Here is a 21,300-nt window from a genome sequence, read left to right on the forward strand (position 1 = left end):
CATTTTTTATGTGGTTCAGATACAATAATATTTTGAGTTTCTATTTATTAAACCAATTTCCTTCATTGTATCAACTCAAATTTTTAATTTCAATAAACTCAAAATACTTTTTTTTTAAGTTAAAACAACAATATTTTTTTTACAGTGCATGATGGATGGATGTGTGTGTGTGTGTGTGTGTGTGTGTGTGTGTGTGTGTGTGTGTGTGTGTGTGTGTGTGTGAGACTGATCTTCTGATGTGGTTCTCAATGAGGCTCTGCTGGTGGGAGGAGTCAGACAGCAGCTGCGCTCTGATTGGCTGATCTGGTTAAAGAGGCTGAATCTGGCTCAGCAGGGCTGGAGCGATCAGATCATTCTGAAGAGATCTCAGCACTGGAGCCAGCCTTCTCTGATCAATACACACACACACACTCAGGGCTGCGGAGCTGAGCCTCACACACACAGGGCTGCAGAGCTGAGCCTCACACACACACACACACACACACACACACACACACACACTCACACTCTCAGGGCTGCGGAGCTGAGCCTCACACACTCTCAGGCCATCATGAAGGTGAGTCTATCTCATTAATCAGTGCATGTGGAGAGGCTTCTCTTCAGCTGCAGAAAGGGCTGAGGAAAGAGGAGATGATGGAGATATATTCCCCTTCACTCCTGATGAAGTGTGCCTAATGTGAGTGTGAGTGTGAGTGAGGCGATGGCGTATGTGTGACTTACAGTAGTTTATTACAGCTGCAGACTGGTGTGTTTGAGTACTGTACTCGGCGGCTCTACTGTACACTGCAAACGCTCTTCTTACGCCGTCATTGTGTCTCGTTTCCAGTCTAAATATAAAAAAACTCTTAAATCAAGATTAATTTACTAGATAAGTGAAACGACATAAGATATCAAAATATAATTAATAATATCTAAATGAAGAGAGTTTTTGCTTAAAACAGGCAAAATGATCTGCCAATGGGGTAAGAGAAATAATCTTATTTCTGTTTGGGACGAAAACAAGATTTCAGTCAGAAATAAGATTATTTTTCTCCCCCATTGGCAGATCATTTTGCCTGTTTTAAGCAAAAACTCTCTTCAAATATCTTATGTCGTTTTACTGATCTACACTGTAAAAAAATTGTGTTGGTTTAACTTAAAAAAGTAAGTAACCTGGTTACCTTAAAATGTTGAGTTTATTGAACTTAAAAATGCGAGTTGATACAATGAAGGAAATGTGTTTAATAAATAGAAACTCAACATATTATTGTATCTGAACCACATAAAACGTGATAAATCATGAAAATAGCACAATTTGGCGGCGTCATCAGAAATAAAACACACACAATTACCCAATATACTTACACAATCTTTTAATAATATTTTAATAAAGGTTGTCAAATCTCAAAAAAATGTTCATTGTATTAACTCAAAATTTTAAGGCAACCAAGTAACTTTTTTCCTAAATAATTTTTACAGTGTAGTAAATGCATCTTGATTTAAGAATTGTTAGATATTTAAACTGGAAACAAGACAGAATGACTGAGTCTGAAGAGCGTTTGCGGTGTGAGGAGAGCTCTAGTAGCCTGAAGAGCGTTTGCGGTGTGAGGAGAGCTCTAGTAGCCTGAAGAGCGTTTGCGGTGTGAGGAGAGCTCTAGTAGCCTGAAGAGCGTTTGCGGTGTGAGGAGAGCTCTAGTAGCCTGAAGAGCGTTTGCGGTGTGAGGAGAGCTCTAGTAGCCTGAAGAGCGTTTGCGGTGTGAGGAGAGCTCTAGTAGCCTGAAGAGCGTTTGCGGTGTGAGGAGAGCTCTAGTAGCCTGAAGAGCGTTTGCGGTGTGAGGAGAGCTCTAGTAGCCTGAAGAGCGTTTGCGGTGTGAGGAGAGCTCTAGTAGCCTGAAGAGCGTTTGCGGTGTGAGGAGAGCTCTAGTAGCCTGAAGAGCGTTTGCGGTGTGAGGAGAGCTCTAGTAGTCTGAAGAGCGTTTGCGGTGTGAGGAGAGCTGTAGTAGCCTGAAGAACGTTTGCGGTGTGAGGAGAGCTCTAGTAGCCTGAAGAGCGTTTGCGGTGTGAGGAGAGCTCTAGTAGCCTGAAGAGCGTTTGCGGTGTGAGGAGAGCTCTAGTAGCCTGAAGAGCTTTTGCGGTGTGAGGAGAGCTCTAGTAGCCTGAAGAGCGTTTGCGGTGTGAGGAGAGCTCTAGTAGTCTGAAGAGCGTTTGCGGTGTGAGGAGAGCTCTAGTAGCCTGAAGAGCGTTTGCGGTGTGAGGAGAGCTCTAGTAGCCTGAAGAGCGTTTGCGGTGTGAGGAGAGCTCTAGTAGCCTGAAGAGCGTTTGCGGTGTGAGGAGAGCTCTAGTAGCCTGAAGAGCGTTTGCGGTGTGAGGAGAGCTCTAGTAGCCTGAAGAGCGTTTGCGGTGTGAGGAGAGCTCTAGTAGCCTGAAGAGCGTTTGCGGTGTGAGGAGAGCTCTAGTAGCCTGAAGAGCGTTTGCGGTGTGAGGAGAGCTCTAGTAGTCTGAAGAGCGTTTGCGGTGTGAGGAGAGCTCTAGTAGCCTGAAGAGCGTTTGCGGTGTGAGGAGAGCTCTAGTAGTCTGAAGAGCGTTTGCGGTGTGAGGAGAGCTCTAGTAGTCTGAAGAGCGTTTGCGGTGTGAGGAGAGCTCTAGTAGCCTGAAGAGCGTTTGCGGTGTGAGGAGAGCTCTAGTAGTCTGAAGAGCGTTTGCGGTGTGAGGAGAGCTCTAGTAGTCTGAAGAGCGTTTGCGGTGTGAGGAGAGCTCTAGTAGCCTGAAGAGCGTTTGCGGTGTGAGGAGAGCTCTAGTAGTCTGAAGAGCGTTTGCGGTGTGAGGAGAGCTCTAGTAGCCTGAAGAGCGTTTGCGGTGTGAGGAGAGCTCTAGTAGCCTGAAGAGCGTTTGCGGTGTGAGGAGAGCTCTAGTAGTCTGAAGAGCGTTTGCGGTGTGAGGAGAGCTCTAGTAGCCTGAAGAGCGTTTGCGGTGTTAGGAGAGCTCTAGTAGTCTGAAGAGCGTTTGCGGTGTGAGGAGAGCTCTAGTAGTCTGAAGAGCGTTTGCGGTGTGAGGAGAGCTCTAGTAGTCTGAAGAGCGTTTGCGGTGTGAGGAGAGCTCTAGTAGCCTGAAGAGCGTTTGCGGTGTGAGGAGAGCTCTAGTAGCCTGAAGAGCGTTTGCGGTGTGAGGAGAGCTCTAGTAGTCTGAAGAGCGTTTGCGGTGTGAGGAGAGCTGTAGTAGCCTGAAGAGCGTTTGCGGTGTGAGGAGAGCTCTAGTAGTCTGAAGAGCGTTTGCGGTGTGAGGAGAGCTCTAATAGTCTGAAGAGCGTTTGCGGTGTGAGGAGAGCTCTAGTAGCCTGAAGAGCGTTTGCGGTGTGAGGAGAGCTCTAGTAGTCTGAAGAGCGTTTGCGGTGTGAGGAGAGCTGTAGTAGCCTGAAGAGCGTTTGCGGTGTGAGGAGAGCTCTAGTAGTCTGAAGAGCGTTTGCGGTGTGAGGAGAGCTCTAGTAGCCTGAAGAGCGTTTGCGGTGTGAGGAGAGCTCTAGTAGTCTGAAGAGCGTTTGCGGTGTGAGGAGAGCTCTAGTAGCCTGAAGAGCGTTTGCGGTGTGAGGAGAGCTCTAGTAGCCTGAAGAGCGTTTGCGGTGTGAGGAGAGCTCTACTAGTCTGAAGAGCGTTTGCGGTGTGAGGAGAGCTCTAGTAGCCTGAAGAGCGTTTGCGGTGTGAGGAGAGCTCTAGTAGCCTGAAGAGCTTTTGCGGTGTGAGGAGAGCTCTAGTAGCCTGAAGAGCGTTTGCGGTGTGAGGAGAGCTCTAGTAGTCTGAAGAGCGTTTGCGGTGTGAGGAGAGCTCTAGTAGCCTGAAGAGCGTTTGCGGTGTGAGGAGAGCTCTAGTAGTCTGAAGAGCGTTTGCGGTGTGAGGAGAGCTCTAGTAGCCTGAAGAGCGTTTGCGGTGTGAGGAGAGCTCTAGTAGCCTGAAGAGCGTTTGCGGTGTGAGGAGAGCTCTAGTAGCCTGAAGAGCGTTTGCGGTGTGAGGAGAGCTCTAGTAGCCTGAAGAGCGTTTGCGGTGTGAGGAGAGCTCTAGTAGTCTGAAGAGCGTTTGCGGTGTGAGGAGAGCTCTAGTAGCCTGAAGAGCGTTTGCGGTGTGAGGAGAGCTCTAGTAGTCTGAAGAGCGTTTGCGGTGTGAGGAGAGCTCTAGTAGTCTGAAGAGCGTTTGCGGTGTGAGGAGAGCTCTAGTAGCCTGAAGAGCGTTTGCGGTGTGAGGAGAGCTCTAGTAGGGTGAAGAGCGTTTGCGGTGTGAGGAGAGCTCTAGTAGTCTGAAGAGCGTTTGCGGTGTGAGGAGAGCTCTAGTAGCCTGAAGAGCGTTTGCGGTGTGAGGAGAGCTCTAGTAGCCTGAAGAGCGTTTGCGGTGTGAGGAGAGCTCTAGTAGCCTGAAGAGCGTTTGCGGTGTGAGGAGAGCTCTAGTAGCCTGAAGAGCGTTTGCGGTGTGAGGAGAGCTCTAGTAGTCTGAAGAGCGTTTGCGGTGTGAGGAGAGCTCTAGTAGCCTGAAGAGCGTTTGCGGTGTTAGGAGAGCTCTAGTAGTCTGAAGAGCGTTTGCGGTGTGAGGAGAGCTCTAGTAGTCTGAAGAGCGTTTGCGGTGTGAGGAGAGCTCTAGTAGTCTGAAGAGCGTTTGCGGTGTGAGGAGAGCTCTAGTAGCCTGAAGAGCGTTTGCGGTGTGAGGAGAGCTCTAGTAGCCTGAAGAGCGTTTGCGGTGTGAGGAGAGCTCTAGTAGTCTGAAGCTCTAGTAGCCTGAAGAGCGTTTGCGGTGTGAGGAGAGCTCTAGTAGCCTGAAGAGCGTTTGCGGTGTGAGGAGAGCTCTAGTAGCCTGAAGAGCGTTTGCGGTGTGAGGAGAGCTCTAGTAGCCTGAAGAGCGTTTGCGGTGTGAGGAGAGCTCTACTAGTCTGAAGAGCGTTTGCGGTGTGAGGAGAGCTCTAGTAGTCTGAAGAGCGTTTGCGGTGTGAGGAGAGCTCTAGTAGCCTGAAGAGCGTTTGCGGTGTGAGGAGAGCTCTAGTAGCCTGAAGAGCTTTTGCGGTGTGAGGAGAGCTCTAGTAGCCTGAAGAGCGTTTGCGGTGTGAGGAGAGCTCTAGTAGTCTGAAGAGCGTTTGCGGTGTGAGGAGAGCTCTAGTAGCCTGAAGAGCGTTTGCGGTGTGAGGAGAGCTCTAGTAGTCTGAAGAGCGTTTGCGGTGTGAGGAGAGCTCTAGTAGCCTGAAGAGCGTTTGCGGTGTGAGGAGAGCTCTAGTAGCCTGAAGAGCGTTTGCGGTGTGAGGAGAGCTCTAGTAGCCTGAAGAGCGTTTGCGGTGTGAGGAGAGCTCTAGTAGTCTGAAGAGCGTTTGCGGTGTGAGGAGAGCTCTAGTAGCCTGAAGAGCGTTTGCGGTGTGAGGAGAGCTCTAGTAGTCTGAAGAGCGTTTGCGGTGTGAGGAGAGCTCTAGTAGTCTGAAGAGCGTTTGCGGTGTGAGGAGAGCTCTAGTAGCCTGAAGAGCGTTTGCGGTGTGAGGAGAGCTCTAGTAGCCTGAAGAGCGTTTGCGGTGTGAGGAGAGCTCTAGTAGTCTGAAGAGCGTTTGCGGTGTGAGGAGAGCTCTAGTAGCCTGAAGAGCGTTTGCGGTGTGAGGAGAGCTCTAGTAGTCTGAAGAGCGTTTGCGGTGTGAGGAGAGCTCTAGTAGCCTGAAGAGCGTTTGCGGTGTTAGGAGAGCTCTAGTAGTCTGAAGAGCGTTTGCGGTGTGAGGAGAGCTCTAGTAGTCTGAAGAGCGTTTGCGGTGTGAGGAGAGCTCTAGTAGCCTGAAGAGCGTTTGCGGTGTGAGGAGAGCTCTAGTAGCCTGAAGAGCGTTTGCGGTGTGAGGAGAGCTCTAGTAGCCTGAAGAGCGTTTGCGGTGTTAGGAGAGCTCTAGTAGTCTGAAGAGCGTTTGCGGTGTGAGGAGAGCTCTAGTAGCCTGAAGAGCGTTTGCGGTGTGAGGAGAGCTCTAGTAGCCTGAAGAGCGTTTGCGGTGTGAGGAGAGCTCTAGTAGTCTGAAGAGCGTTTGCGGTGTGAGGAGAGCTCTAGTAGTCTGAAGAGCGTTTGCGGTGTGAGGAGAGCTCTAGTAGTCTGAAGAGCGTTTGCGGTGTGAGGAGAGCTCTAGTAGCCTGAAGAGCGTTTGCGGTGTGAGGAGAGCTGTAGTAGTCTGAAGAGCGTTTGCGGTGTGAGGAGAGCTCTAGTAGTCTGAAGAGCGTTTGCGGTGTGAGGAGAGCTCTAGTAGCCTGAAGAGCGTTTGCGGTGTGAGGAGAGCTCTAGTAGTGTGAAGAGCGTTTGCGGTGTGAGGAGAGCTCTAGTAGTCTGAAGAGCGTTTGCGGTGTGAGGAGAGCTCTAGTAGCCTGAAGAGCGTTTGCGGTGTGAGGAGAGCTCTAGTAGTCTGAAGAGCGTTTGCGGTGTGAGGAGAGCTCTAGTAGCCTGAAGAGCGTTTGCGGTGTGAGGAGAGCTCTAGTAGTCTGAAGAGCGTTTGCGGTGTGAGGAGAGCTCTAGTAGTCTGAAGAGCGTTTGCGGTGTGAGGAGAGCTCTAGTAGCCTGAAGAGCGTTTGCGGTGTGAGGAGAGCTCTAGTAGCCTGACGATGGTTCCTCCTGATCCCCGGTGTGGTCCAGCGGTGTAATCTCCAGCTCTAATCCTCTGATGAGGGTCAGTAATCGCTGGCCTGTCCTCAGCCACAGTCTGTCTGCGGGATCTCATGATCAACCTTCATTATTAGCTGCTCCATCACTTCTCACGGCTTTTTGAACTTTTAATGAGAAAAGTTACATTAGTTTAACAGTAGACGACTGCATATGAGCAAGAGTCATCAGTGATGCGAACACAATGTTCATAACCGTAATAATAATACTGAGGAAACATTATGAGGTGGAGTTTATCTTCAGCAGTGGGGGAATATAACGAAGCACAAACACTCTGTTACTTTACTTAAGTACATTTTTCACGTATCTGTACTTTACTTCAGTCGAATCAATAGTGCAGTTTGACTTTTACTTCATTACATTTTGCAGCATATATTTATTTTTTACTCCACCTCATTTCTACAACGTTCAGAAACATTTACTGATCAGTTTCAGGCTCGAGATTGAGGCTTGTCCCGATAATTAGGGGATAATGATAGCCTATATAAATATAATTAATGTAATAATATTTAATATAATTAAATGTGTGTGTGTGTGTGTGTGTGTGTGTGTGTGTGTGTGTGTGTGTGTGTGTGTGTGTGTGTGTGTGTGTGTGTTACTGAATGATGCTGTGTTTTGAATGAATCAGTTGAATCAAAGATCACTGCCGTCTGTTTAATGTCAAACAGAAGATAAGGACGTCACTCACTGCTCTAAATTGGATAGCGTTTGTAAGTTTAATAAGGATTAATTTTTAATTTAAACAGTTAATATGCAGTTATTTTACATTTGATTACTTTAGTCCATTTCTCTATCTAAAAACTAATGTTAGACCCACCTGAAAAACCTGAAAAACATTGTTTAGTAGTATTTTATTAGTATCTTTGCTCAATAGTATTTATTTGTGCTGCTGCTTCTATTTACGTTATTTGTTCTTATTTTCTTTATTTTCATTTGACAGTAGTTCTTTCTGTCCCCTGAACATGGCAAATACCGAACCTTACTGAAACCATTACCCTAAAACCGCGATACGAACCGACCCATTAGCGATCTGGACCGTTACACCGCTAGCGTAACGTATGTGAGAGGGCAGCACACACATTCTGAAAACCTTCAGCAGAATTCAGATGAGCCATTTAAATTAAACTAATTCATCTATGCCCATCTCTTATATATATATATTTATATATAACAGTCTCATAACATTATTTAATGCAGTTGTAATTGTTCAGTGAACATTATTTAATTGAGTTGGTAACAACACTATAGTGTCTTATTCTAACTGAATGTATTGATCAAATGTAAGAATATAGAAGGAAAGCTGAAGCATATATTTAATAGCCTGTTGCTTCAGAATAATGATCTGCAGATCACCCTGAGAGATGACCAGAGCTGTAAGTCTGAATGTAAACTGGGCCACAGATGGTAAGAACAATTACATTAACACAAAACTAACTTCATTAACACGCCACAGCCCATACTGTTTTCTTTTATTTATTAGAATTTAGACATTAAAGGTGCCCTAGAATGATTTGAAACCTAGGATGTAATGCTCTGTTTTTGCCTTATTTGGAAGAGTCATGAATATTAATGTGGAGCTCTGCTCTGATTGGCTTATTTCAGCAGCTCACAGCAGTTCAGCGAAGCGGCTCGTGAGTCCTGACAGAACACAGACCGACTGAACGACACTTTAAGCAGAACATCTCAAATGGAGATTAATAAAATACAGCTTACTTGTTTATTGGTGTTTACAGATCATCAGAGAGAGAGAGAGAGAGAGAGAGAGAGAGAGAGAGAGAGAGAGAGAGAAAGAGAGAGAGAGAGAGAGAGAGAGAGAGAGATCGCATGTTTGCGGTTGCCAGATCATTAAATCCCCCAATCAGAGCTTTTCTGTGAAAAGAACACGTATACTCTCCGTTTTTTACCTAAACATGTCCAATCTGGCAACCACACGAGCTCTCTCTCTTTCTCTCTCTCTCTCTCGCTCTCGCTCTCTTTCTCTCTCTCTCTCTCTCTCTCTCTCTCTCTCTCTCTCTCTCTCTCTCTCGCACTGATGATCTGAAAACACCAATAAACAAGCAGTTTATTTGATCAATCTCCATTTGAGATGTTCTGCTTAAAGTGTGTCGTTCAGTCTACATTTTAGACTTGTCTTCTTTCGTCAGCGATATTGTATGTTTATATAACGTTAGTCACAATGTAGGCTAACGTTACGCAGTGACTGTGATGTCGCCTAATCTGAAATACAAATAGGCAGAAACATCATAGGAAACGCCATACTTCAGTTCTCAAAAATATAAAAATATAACTTATATTTTTACTAAATGAATAGCCTTGTCCAATGACTGTCGTTTTAACGTATATGGTGGAGAAGGTGACGTTAGCTAGAAGGATCGAGTGAATGATCTGTAACCAAAGTATCTACGGTTGTATTTTGTAATAATATTCCCCTTTGTCATCAGACACACTATTTCCTTTTAAATAGTACTGGTGAGTTTCCTATTGTTACTGTAAGCGTCTCGCGTTATCTAGACAATGCGGTCTCTCTAAGAAACTCTTGAACAGTCAATAAGAGGATAAAGCGCTGCTCACTGCAGGAATACAGTCGCCACTCTCTTCAGTTTAAGACGCGGAGCGAAGCTTGCCTGAAATGGGCCGAACAAACCAACGATCTTAAATTAAATTGTTGTGGGATCTGATTATAATAAACATCGGCCATGACTGTTATTGTTTATCTGTGGGAAGAGTAGAAAAGTCCTCCCGTCTCCTGCACAGCCTGAACATGACGTGTGTCCGCGAGAGCAGCTTGTTCTGATGATCCGGCTCCGTCAGTTCCTCCTGATAATGAACATATTTGGACAGATGCAAATGTTGAGGCGTATTAATGATCCCCAGCGCTTGCGTCACGGTTGGGTTTATGTTGAGCAGCTCTTATCTTTCTGTGGTGTTTTTGATTCACGAGATTTACATCAGAAGGAGGAGGCGATGGTGTCTGAGACTCACAGTGTGTGATGTCCATGGACTGAACTCTTATTACTTCACCATGGCAAGGTTAATTACATTTTTCATTTTAGGGCACCTTTAAGAGAATAAATTGTTATGCAAGTACTTTTACTTTTAATACATTTAAAATCAGGTACTTTTTACTTAAGTAGGGTTGTCATTGTAGTACTTCTACTTTTACTGAAGTGAATATGTCTCTGGTTATCTGTCTTACTCTTACTGAAGTCCTGACTGAGTGTGTCCTCCACCACTGAGCTGTCAGATCCGTCTGCCTCTGGTTCAGATCTGCTTTATGAGCCCCGCGCTACACCAGGAAACAAGAGCTCCAAACACTCCTCCTCAGAGGTGAAGCTCTCGATCCTAACGCTCATGCTCTTTAAACCACTCCAAATCAAACCAGGACGACTCCAGCGCAGGAATGGGGCAGATAATACAGTCAAATACAGCAGTAACGTGTGTTGTGAGATAAAAAATAAATAAAAAGAGTTGATTGCTTATAGGTTTTCAGGAAGAGAGTTTCAAAGCTTGGGACCGAAGTGACTAAAGGCTAAATCCCCAATTACAGTTCAACTACACTGAACAAACGCTCTTCTGACTCAGTCATTCTGTCTCGCTTCCAGTCCAAATAGCTAAAAATTCTTAAATCAGGACATATTGACATATAGACATATTGGGACAGTCCCATAAAGACATTTCAAAACTAATAAGCAGATCTTGAGTGAAATTCTGAATGAAACTGAAGGCATCTGAGTGTCGGCGTAATGGCATTCTCACTGGAGCGAGTTAGCGTTCGGTACGCCGTGTCTTTAAGTGTTTAATAGGCTCCCAAACACACTATCCAGTCCTCAAGTCTGGATTTAACAAATGCAGGACCACGTTTCTCATTCTCATCTACTTTGTAGAATAGTTCGAGACAGCGAGTCGACATCTGGAGCATTAGATGTTCTCTGTGCGTCATTACTGATAAACCTATTAGCTCAGATGGAGAGATTTCTGGAGTAATGTGGAAATTGAATTGTGGGCATTTGGAGGAAGCTCATCTGCACACTGGAGAACACACTGGACCAGCTCAATACAGCAGGAGGAGCCAAAACCAGACCTTATAGACCAGCCCAGGTCTGAACCAGTCTAAAACCAGACCTGATAGACCAGCCCAGGTCTGAACCAGTCTAAAACCAGACCTTATAGACCAGCCCAGGTCTGAACCAGTCTAAAACCAGACCTTATAGACCAGCCCAGGTCTGAACCAGTCTAAAACCAGACCTTATAGACCAGCCCAGGTCTGAACCAGTCTAAAACCAGACCTGATAGACCAGCCCAGGTCTGAACCAGTCTTAGACAGGTTTGTGGTCGGGCATCATGATGTGTTAAATGATGTTGTGGAAGTGGAACTAATGGAAGGACTATAAACGAGCGGCTGCAGGAGCAGTGTTTCCTTTGACTGCCTCTGCTGTGTGTGTGTGTGTGTGTGTGTGTGTGTGTGTGTGTGTGTGTGTGTGTGTGTGTGTGTGTGTGTGTGTGTGTGTGTGTGTGTGTGTGTCTGTAATCGTCTGGCTGAGTGTGTGCGCATGTTCTCCTCCACCTGATAGTTCTCTCGTGTGAACTCTGCTGTGTGTGTGTGTGTGTGTGTGTGTGTGTGTGTGTGTGTGTTCTCCTCCAGCTGATAGTTCTCTGGTGTGAACTCTGCTGTGTGTGTGTGTGTGTGTGTGTGTGTGTGTGTGTGTGTGTGTGTGTGTGTTCTCCTCCACCTGATAGTTCTCTCGTGTGAACTCTGCTGTGTGTGTGTGTGTGTGTGTCTGTCTGTGTTCTCCTCCACCTGATAGTTCTCTCGTGTGAACTCTGCTGTGTGTGTGTGTGTGTGTGTGTGTGTGTGTGTGTGTGTGTGTGTGTGTGTGTGTGTGTGTGTCTGTCTGTGTTCTCCTCCAGCTGATAGTTCTCTGGTGTGTATAATGTAATCACGCCGCTCCTGAGTGTGAGGTATTAGAGGAGCAGAACGCCGCGCTCATGAGACTGTGCCGTGTTCTCCAGAGCAAACGAACGATCTTGAATTGTTGCTATCTGTTTGCCTAATACTAACCCCACGCCTAATACTAACCCCACCCCTAATACTAACCACACCCCTAATACTAACCCCACCCCTAATACTAACCCCGCCCCTAATACTAACCCCACCCCTAATACTAACCCCACCCCTAATACTAACCCCACCCCTAATACTAACCCCACGCCTAATACTAACCCCACCCTTAATACTAACCCCGCCCCTAATACTAACCCCACCCCTAATACTAACCCCACCCCTAATACTAACCCCGCCCCTAATACTAACCCCACCCCTAATACTAACCCCACCCCTAATACTAACCCCACGCCTAATACTAACCCCACCCTTAATACTAACCCCGCCCCTAATACTAACCCCACCCCTAATACTAACCCCACCCCTAATACTAACCCCGCCCCTAATACTAACCCCACCCCTAATACTAACCCCGCCCCTAATACTAACCCCACCCCTAATACTAACCCCACCCCTAATACTAACCCCGCCCCTAATACTAACCCCACCCCTAATACTAACCCCTCCCCCAATACTAACCCCACCCCTGATACTAACCCCACCCACCCCTAATACTAACCCCACCCCTAATACTAACATTAAGACGCTGAGTGAAGCTTGCCTGAAATGGGCCGAACAAACGAATGATCTTGAATTGTTGCTATCTGTTTGCCTAATACTAACCCCACCCCTAATACTAACCCCACCCCTAATACTAACCCCACCCCTAATACTAACCCCGCCCCTAATACTAACCCCACCCCTAATACTAACCCCACCCCTAATATGAACCCCGCCCCTAATACTAACCCCGACCACCCCTAATACTAACCCCACCCACCCCTAATACGAACCCCGCCCCTAATGCTAACCCCACCCCTAATACTAACCCCACCCCTAATACTAACCCCACCCCTAATATGAACCCCGCCCCTAATACTAACCCCACCCACCCCTAATACTAACCCCACCCACCCCTAATACGAACCCCGCCCCTAATGCTAACCCCACCCCTAATACTAACCCCACCCCTAATCCTAGCTCCTCCCCTAATACTAACCACACCCCTAATACTAACCCCACCCCTAATCCTAGCTCCTCCCCTAATACTAACATTAAGACGCTGAGTGAAGCTTGCCTGAAATGGGCCGAACAAACGAATGATCTTGAATTGTTGCTATCTGTTTGCCTAATACTAACCCCACCCCTAATACTAACCCCACCCCTAATACTAACATTAAGACGCTGAGTGAAGCTTGCCTGAAATGGGCCGAACAAACGAATGATCTTGAATTGTTGCTATCTGTTTGCCTAATACTAACCCCACCCCTAATACTAACCCCACCCCTAATACTAACCCCACCCCTAATACTAACCCCGCCCCTAATACTAACCCCACCCCTAATACTAACCCCACCCCTAATATGAACCCCGCCCCTAATACTAACCCCACCCCTAATACTAACCCCACCCACCCCTAATACTAACCCCACCCACCCCTAATACGAACCCCGCCCCTAATGCTAACCCCACCCCTAATCCTAGCTCCTCCCCTAATACTAACCACACCCCTAATACTAACCCCGCCCCTAATCCTAGCTCCACACCTAATACTAACCCCGCCCCTAATCCTAGCTCCACACCTAATACTAACCCCACCCCTAATCCTAGCTCCTCCCCTAATACTAACCACACCCCTAATACTAACCCCGCCCCTAATCCTAGCTCCACACCTAATACTAACCCCGCCCCTAATCCTAGCTCCACACCTCCTCCTAAACCTACCAAGACTAGAGGGGTAATAATCTGGTCGGAATTCGGCTCAATCTAGTTCGGTTGCAGCGGTGGGACATTCGTGCTCCGTGTGTTTGTCTTCTGTTGTTGGTCTCCTTGTGTGAGTGTGTTTTCATGTTGTGATTGAGAGCTCTTATTGGCTGTGTGATCCCCCCCCCCCCCCCCCCGATTGGAAATGGCCAAATTGTCCAATATTTGACATCTCTTCATGCCTCTCTCATTACACACACCGCTCTCGCTCTGTTTGTTATTAGGATGGCAGACAGTTCAAAAAGTTTACTGCCTTATTTTGAAAATATGCGATCGTTTAAATTATATAATAATATAATATATAAAGAATCAGAATCTAAAAAGATATTAAGATATCTTTAATACTTCTTGAGTTACTACAGGCATGCAAACTTAAGGGGAAAAACACAAGTGCTTATTGCTCATTTTTGAGCTGTCGCCGTTGGCATATAACGAAACATAGATCGCTAAAGTCAACAGATTTCACTAATAGACCTGCCAATCTCTGTGTGCAAATAAAATAATGTCTTTCTAAAGTCATCTTTACACCGCTGTATTTTAGCTCCAGATGCAAACTCAATGAAACATCTAATATTCATCTAATATTCTGTCTTTCATTATTATTTAGGCCTTTCTAGAGCCGGAGAAGTGTCCCAAATTTGGTTGATTTGACACAGAATGTATGAAATTATAATTATAGTCAATTGAATGTCTAAAGTGGACTATCGATATAAAGTGTAGCCGAAACTGACATTCAGTCCTTCAGATCCCATTCCTCCTCGATGTCTGAGAGACTTGATTGTCATTATAGATCCTGTCCAAACCGCTCTTTAATTAAAGGTGTTGTCCCGCCCCGTCTTAAACAAGCAGAGGTTCATCCTTTAGAAGAACAGGTCTCGTCAGATATATTAGAGGATGATAATAATGATACCCAGTCCAAGCTTCGAGCCGTTCAGCACAGTGATGGCTCTTTTAAAGGTTGTAAATGATTTAGTAGCTGTTGACTCAGGGCTGTGTAATCTGAATCAGGACAGATCTCAGCGCCCCACTCTACACTGGTGATCACTCACTTCCCTTCAATGTTGGCACTCAGGGGACTGCACGAAAATTATTCTTATTTAGCCTACAGGACAGAATATTCTCTGTGAACATCAGAAACTGTTCTTCCTCTTCGCTCATCCTATAATATGGCCTTCGTCAAGGTGCTGTCCTAGTCTCTTTTGACTGTACATGTGGGAAGTCCTGTAGGGTCTCTCCGTCGCCATCATGCCATCTCCCGTCACATAAACACACACGATATTGCCAAAAGCATTGGGCCGCCTCTCTAAATCACTGAGTTCAGGTCTTCAATCCTTATATAACTCCAGCTCTCGGCCTGCAGACGCTTCTACACACATTAGTGAAAGAATGGGTCGCTCTCAGGAGCTCAGTGAACTCAAGCGTGGGGCCGTGATAGGCTGACACCTGTGCAATAAGTCCATTCCTGACATTTCCTCACTACTAAATATTCCACGCTCAACTGTTAGTGGGATTAGAACAAAGTGGAAGCCATTGGGAACAACAGCAACTCAGCCACGAAGTGTTAAATCCCAGAGCGGGGTCAGCGCATGCTGAGGGTCACAGTGCGCAGAAGTCTCCAACTTTCTGCAGAGTCAACAGCTCCAGACCTCCAGACTTCTGTGGCCTTCAGATGAGCTCAAGAACAGCGGAGAGAGCTTCATGGAATGGGTTTCCATGGCCGAGCAGCTCATCCAAGCCTTACTTCACCAAGAGCAATGCAAAGCGTGGGATGCAGTGGAGTAAAGCAGCCGCCACTGGACTCTAGAGCAGTGAGACGTGTTCTCTGAGCGACCAATCACGCTTCAGTCTGACAATCCCATGGACGAGTCTGGGTTTGGCTGTCGCCAGGGGAACGGACTCACCTGACTGCATTGTGCCAAGTGTAAAGTTTAGTGGAGGGGGGATTATGGGATGGGGGTTGTTTTTCAGGGGTTGGCCCCTTAGTTCCAGTGAAAGGAACTCTTAATGCTTCACCAAGACATTTTGGACAATTTCACGCTCCGGACTTTGTGGGATCAGTTTGTGGACGGCCCCTTCCTGTCCCAGCATGACTGCGCTCCAGTGCACAAAGCGTCGCTCCATAAAGACATGGATGAGGAGTTTGGTGTGGAGGAACTGGACTGGCCTGCACAGAGTCCTGAGCTCAACTCGATAGAACAGCTTTGGGATGAATTAGAGCGGAGACTGAGAGCCAGGCCTTCTCGTCCAACATCAGTACCTGACCTCACAAATGAGCTTCTAGAATAATGGGCAAAAATCCCCATAAACACACTCCTAAACCTTGAGGAAAGCCTTCCCAGAAGAGCTGGAGCTGTTAGAGAGGGTGGGCCGACTCCAGATTAAACCCCACGGGTTAACAATGGGGAGCTCATGTGTGTGTAGAGGCGAAACAACAACATCTTTCTCTGAAAGTTTAAAGGAGTTGAACCATCAGTTCTTAGATAGAACTATGAACTTTGGGAATTTTATACTATATATCCATCTGTTGGGATGCAAATTGTAAGTTGTTATATATCACTGTTCTCCTCTGTGTAAATGCATGTTAATTTGAGCTTGGGTTGGTCTTCTCTCCACTTTATTCATGCAGTCTTGTTTATTTTTATTTTTATAGAGTGTCACATAATTTTGGTGCCCAAACATGAACATCCAAGTTCATCAATTTGCAATTTGTTAGTTAATGGGTCAGTGATGTCGTCATATCCGTACATGACTGCAGCTGTCTGAAGCTCAAGATGGAGCTCGAGCAGTTTCTGTCCAGAGAATGACTCTTACTGTCCCTGAATCTTACCTCAGTAACTTTTTGTACAATGGAACACAGTTGTTATCAAACTGGAAGTGCACGGTGAATGATCACAAGCTGTCGAATTCAGCTGCGAACACATCATTATATTCCTCATTATAATAAACGACAGGAACTAATCAGAGTTACTGAGAGACTGGGAAGAGAGGAGCCGCAACTATGGAGAATATGAGCAGAAAACCTGCTCTAGTAGAGCCAGAAAACACATCAAGACTGTAAAAGGGCAGCATGGCTAAACTGATTGTTTCCTTCTGGCCCAAGCTGTAAACTCTAGCTCTAAATGCGTGTCTTTGCTTCTTCCTCTTGTTTCTTGCAGTCTCAGCACAAATGCATTGTGATCTTTGCGCTGGTGTGCTGCTGTGCTGTCCTGATAGCATTAATATTCTCTGCTGTAGATGTGTGGGGCGATGAAGAGGACGCCATCACGGAGGACACCTGTAGCAAAACATGCCGGTAAGAGATAATCACCCCTCGGACCTTTAAAGTGGCCCCTATCTGACATCTGCATTTAGACTTTACACTTCGCCAAACCACCCACGCTAGAAGCACTGACCCGGAAACGCTCGGGAAGTAAAGCCGGCGTGATTTGCAATGGACGCAGACGGAATGATAATACAAGCTTTTGTATTCCGCACCATCTTTAAAGTCCTCATGAAATCAAACATGAGTCTATTTACTGTGTTAACACGTTACAGGTCTAGGGTGAACAATTAATCTGTGCAAGTTAATACACAGAAAAATAATAGTTTGCCGTTGTAATCTTTAATCAAGTTCTGAAAAGCTGTCAGCGGATGTCAGTTTGACGGCTTGCGTGTTAAAGTGTGTAACCTCCAGCTGTTAGTCTATGAGCGCGAGATGGAGAGGAGGAGAGCTGAGGGAGAACTCCCAACCTTCCTCCTCGAAATACAGCACAGAAAACTCACTCAATACTTCACTGGGACTTTAACGGTCGGCGAAACATGACCATTCGTCCTCCATTGAGCATTAAAGAGTCGTGTGATCATGGGTCGTGTTAACCGGAGTCGACCTCATTCGCCACCGTCACTTTTTCAATGATGTAAGATTCATATCAAATGTATTTCCACATATGAATGAGGCCTGCAACTATGGAAGCCCGTTTCCGCCACTACATAAAAAAATAGTGATTGCGACTTTTTATCTCAGAATTTTTTATGTTATATATTCTGAGAAATAAACTCGCAATTGCGTGTTATAAAGTCATAATTCTGAGATAAATAGTTTTTATGTTTTTATTTAGTGGTGAAAACGGGCTTCCATATGAAACCCATCTGAGAATACTGGAATCCATGTGCGTTTTTCCTGCTCATCCGTCCGTTGGTCATATTCGATCAGTGCCACATGGGAGGAAAAATCACCACTTGAACCATGTAATGTAAAATGTAAATAGTTTCTTCTGCTTTAAATATTTAGCTTTACCTATAATTATATGATTAGGAGAGTCCCCCTGCCTCATAAAAATCGCAATCAATAAAAAACTAATCTTTGAATTATAATATTGTTTGTATCCACAATCCTGTCTTTAAATCGGATTCGGTTGTGAGCTTGCACAGGGACACAATATAATGTGTCCCTGTGCAAGATAATGACACAATATGTCATTTTTGTGCACATTTTTCTATTAATACGTCCCAGTTTAGAAAACGAACGTTTCCTCTTGCAATTTAGAAAGATGCACAGTTCAGCATAAACATCAGGAACGAGAGCCTGAATAACAACACGCAAGACTGTCACGTCAGCTTTACTCAAAAAGTTGCAATGTTGTCAGCAAAATCACAATTCCAAATGGATTACAACTGGGAAAGAGAACTCTTCTTCTTCACTTTCTCCTTCTGCGTGTCACTTCTGCTCCAGCTTGTGTGCACTAATCAAACACATAATGGAAACACATCACTGGTGTTTCTCACTTGTAAGTCATTTTTGATAAAAGTGTCTGTTAAATGACTGTATATAAATGTAGTGGTGTGAAACACCTGCATAATTCATATCTGGCTCTCCATCACATAGATTACAAAGACATTAATGGGGAGGTATTTTTAAAAATGCAGTGGAATAGAGCAGATGGTATGATGTCTACCAATGATGTAGTGTTTTCTGTATCCAATGAAAAAACATATTATGTATAAGATTTACTAACAGCAAGCTCTCTTTTGGCGTGAAAAAACATGAGAAATTAAAAAGCGTGCTAAATTAGCGATGAAAATGTCATGAGCTTTCTGGTATTCAGATTTTCAGGTATGTGTAAGTGAATGTGTTTTGTCATATTGATCATGTTAGTTGATCTATGATGCGTGATGTTAGTTTGCGCCTCAGAGAATCAGATCTGTCAGATTCACATCACGTAAAGTCATCCTCGTCTCACGAAACACATGAAAGCTAGTGACCGGTGAAGCCGGAGAAGAATAGAGTAAACTATAGAGTTACTTATATAATGTGTCTCTGATATGAATAAAACAGTCAAGTTATAACGTCCAGAAAGGGGTTATTGCCACTTCCATAGACATCGGGTTCTTGCTGCTGCTTATGTACATTTAAATGTCGGAAAGCTAAAATAAACATGATGTGGTGAAAACACTGAATAGCTGTAATATGTGACGAGCGCTGAGTGTGTTCCGAGAAGAGGAACCGAAATCTGCGTTCTGATTCGGTCCGGTACATACCGGTTATATAGGTAGCGGTGCCATGTTGGCACTGGTTTTGGTACCCAACCCTAAAGCACTACACAGCAAAAACTCCAGTGTTAAATTTACACTCCTCAGACTTTATTTGACTCCACACTCAAGAGTGTTAAAGTTAATGAGATAATTAAGAGATTAATTAAGCGATGATTGACTGTTAGCAGTGGTGGGCCAGCAGGGCCTTCTCTGCTGCCCCTGTCAAAATCATATATATATAGTTACGATTATATTTCCAGAAAGAATGTATTTATTTTTGGTGTATTTTCCACATGTCATCATCTAAACGCATCACAGCCCCGAGGACCAGCACTAGTAGAATAGCTTGCCTTCCATTGAAGCTGCTATTTTCCATTGGATCATAGCTTTGACTGACGTGGGTCATTAGCCAATCAAAATTTGATGTGTAGTGATAGAACGGCCCAGAGGCCCAGCGATGTGTCGGTGTGCTACCCCCTGCTGATGTCATCAGCCGTCTGAACTTTTCGCGGGTTGTGAGAATTCTGTGTGAAATATACTATGGCCGCCGCGGATGACAGGCTGCGTGCGAATGATCGATCCTGATGTCAAACCGGTAATGTTAGCTAACAAGCGGTGTTTTTTCTGTTTCTTTGGATGTTCTGTTGGTCCGTATTTTTGTTTGTTTAAGAGTATTTGTGCCAGCTGATTTAGATTCTTTTCACCATTTGCCTAAACGGTGACATGTGAGTGCAGTATCATCTATAAATAGTCAAATTGCCTTTTTGTCTCGCGTGTACTTTTTGCTTGCCCCCTTCCCAACGAACACTATGAAAGCAATGTTCGTTGTATTTTGCGTACAGTGCATTATTGTATTTTGCGTGTGTGTGTGTATTATGACACACAGGAGAGGGTGAAATATGAGGACATTGGCCATGTCACTTTTCAAAATGCTTATAAATCAGGATGAGGTTTTTTTAGAAAGTAAAAATGCAGAATGTTTCCTGTGATGGGTAGGTTTAGGGGCAGGGGCAGTGTAGGGGGATAGAAAATGCGGTTTGTACGGTATAAAAACCATTGCGCCTATGGAAAGTCCCCATATGTCACAAAAACAAACGTGTGCGTGTGGGGGTGTGTGTGTGTGTTGTTATGGCGACGGCATGGGGCTTGTTGATCGTGTGTGTGTGTGTATGTGTGTGTGTGTGTGTGTGTGTGTGTGTGTGTGTGTGTGTGTGTGTGTGTGTGTGTGTGTGTGTGTGTGTGTGTGTGTGTGTGTGTGTGTGTTATGGCGTGGGGCATGTTGATCGTTAGTGACGGCCCTGACTGAAACCCCATGGTACGCTACTGACTATTAGTAATGAACACCTGATGTTAACAAGCAGAATCGCTGAAGGAAAGTCACCATTATGGAGATCAGTGTTTACTTTAGTTACTTTCTTGACCCTTGACTTTTTAAGATTCGTTTTTTTCTGCTTGCTTAAACTGTTTGTTTAGAACACACATTTTTATGGCAAAGAAAGCACAGATAAAATCTGTTCAGGAGTTGATGATGTTTTGAGATTCATACACTGATTCTTGATGTCTCTGTGTGGCTAAATGACAGCAAGAGTGAAACCTTTTTTAGAAACAGAATAACTTTTAAAATCCCTCTGATTATATTGAAAACACCAGATCTCATGCTGTCGAATCATAGAGCTGCTGTAACCAATACAGTTAACCTAACTCAAAGATTAGGCTTTAAATGACATCAGTGACATGACGATTATGTCAAAACATAACCAACAACACCTGATCACATTTCCTCTGGAAAATCCTCTTTAAATCAGATAAAGCAGCCAGACAAAAACCAAAGTTATAAAGTCATGAGCCCAACTAAATAAAACACTAATCTCCATAATGGTGACTTTCCGTCTGTGATTCTGCTTGTTAACATCAGGTGTTCATCACTAATGGTCACTCATCACCTAATTAATCTCTTAATTATCTCATTAACTTGAGGATTTAGCCTCCTGGCCCCTCTGAGAAAGAAATCTGGGCCCGCATTCATTAAGAATCTTACTGCAAAGAGTTGCTTCATAGTGACAAAATTCGATGAAAATTCTTAGAAATGTGGGCGTTTGCTCTTAAAATTAACTTTAAAAAAATCCTAGTAAAGAAAAAGGTCATTCAGAAAGCATCATTAAAAAAAGAGAGAGTTTTTGCTTAAAACCGGCAAAATGATCTGCCAATGGTGTGAGAAAATAATCTTATTTCTGTTTGGGACGGAAACAAGAAACAAGATTTCAATCAGAAATAAGATTATTTCTCTCACCCCATTGGCAG

General features: G+C 44.9%; 1 protein-coding gene across 1 annotated transcript in view; it reads left to right on the plus strand.

Annotated features, from left to right (window-relative positions):
* The first annotated feature begins 483 nt into the window (after positions 1-483).
* Positions 484-21,300, plus strand: part of LOC137045126 (inactive phospholipase D5) — a 36,081-nt gene continuing 15,264 nt past the window's right edge. Inside the window, exons 1-2 of the mRNA XM_067421625.1 lie at positions 484-556; positions 16,644-16,780. Coding sequence (XP_067277726.1) covers positions 551-556; positions 16,644-16,780 — 143 coding nt within the window. The 5' untranslated portion in view covers positions 484-550. The remainder of the gene's footprint in view (positions 557-16,643; positions 16,781-21,300) is intronic.

This window comes from Pseudorasbora parva, chromosome 17 (genome assembly GCF_024679245.1).
Source record: "Pseudorasbora parva isolate DD20220531a chromosome 17, ASM2467924v1, whole genome shotgun sequence".
In the NCBI taxonomy this organism is placed as follows: Eukaryota; Metazoa; Chordata; class Actinopteri; order Cypriniformes; family Gobionidae; genus Pseudorasbora; species Pseudorasbora parva.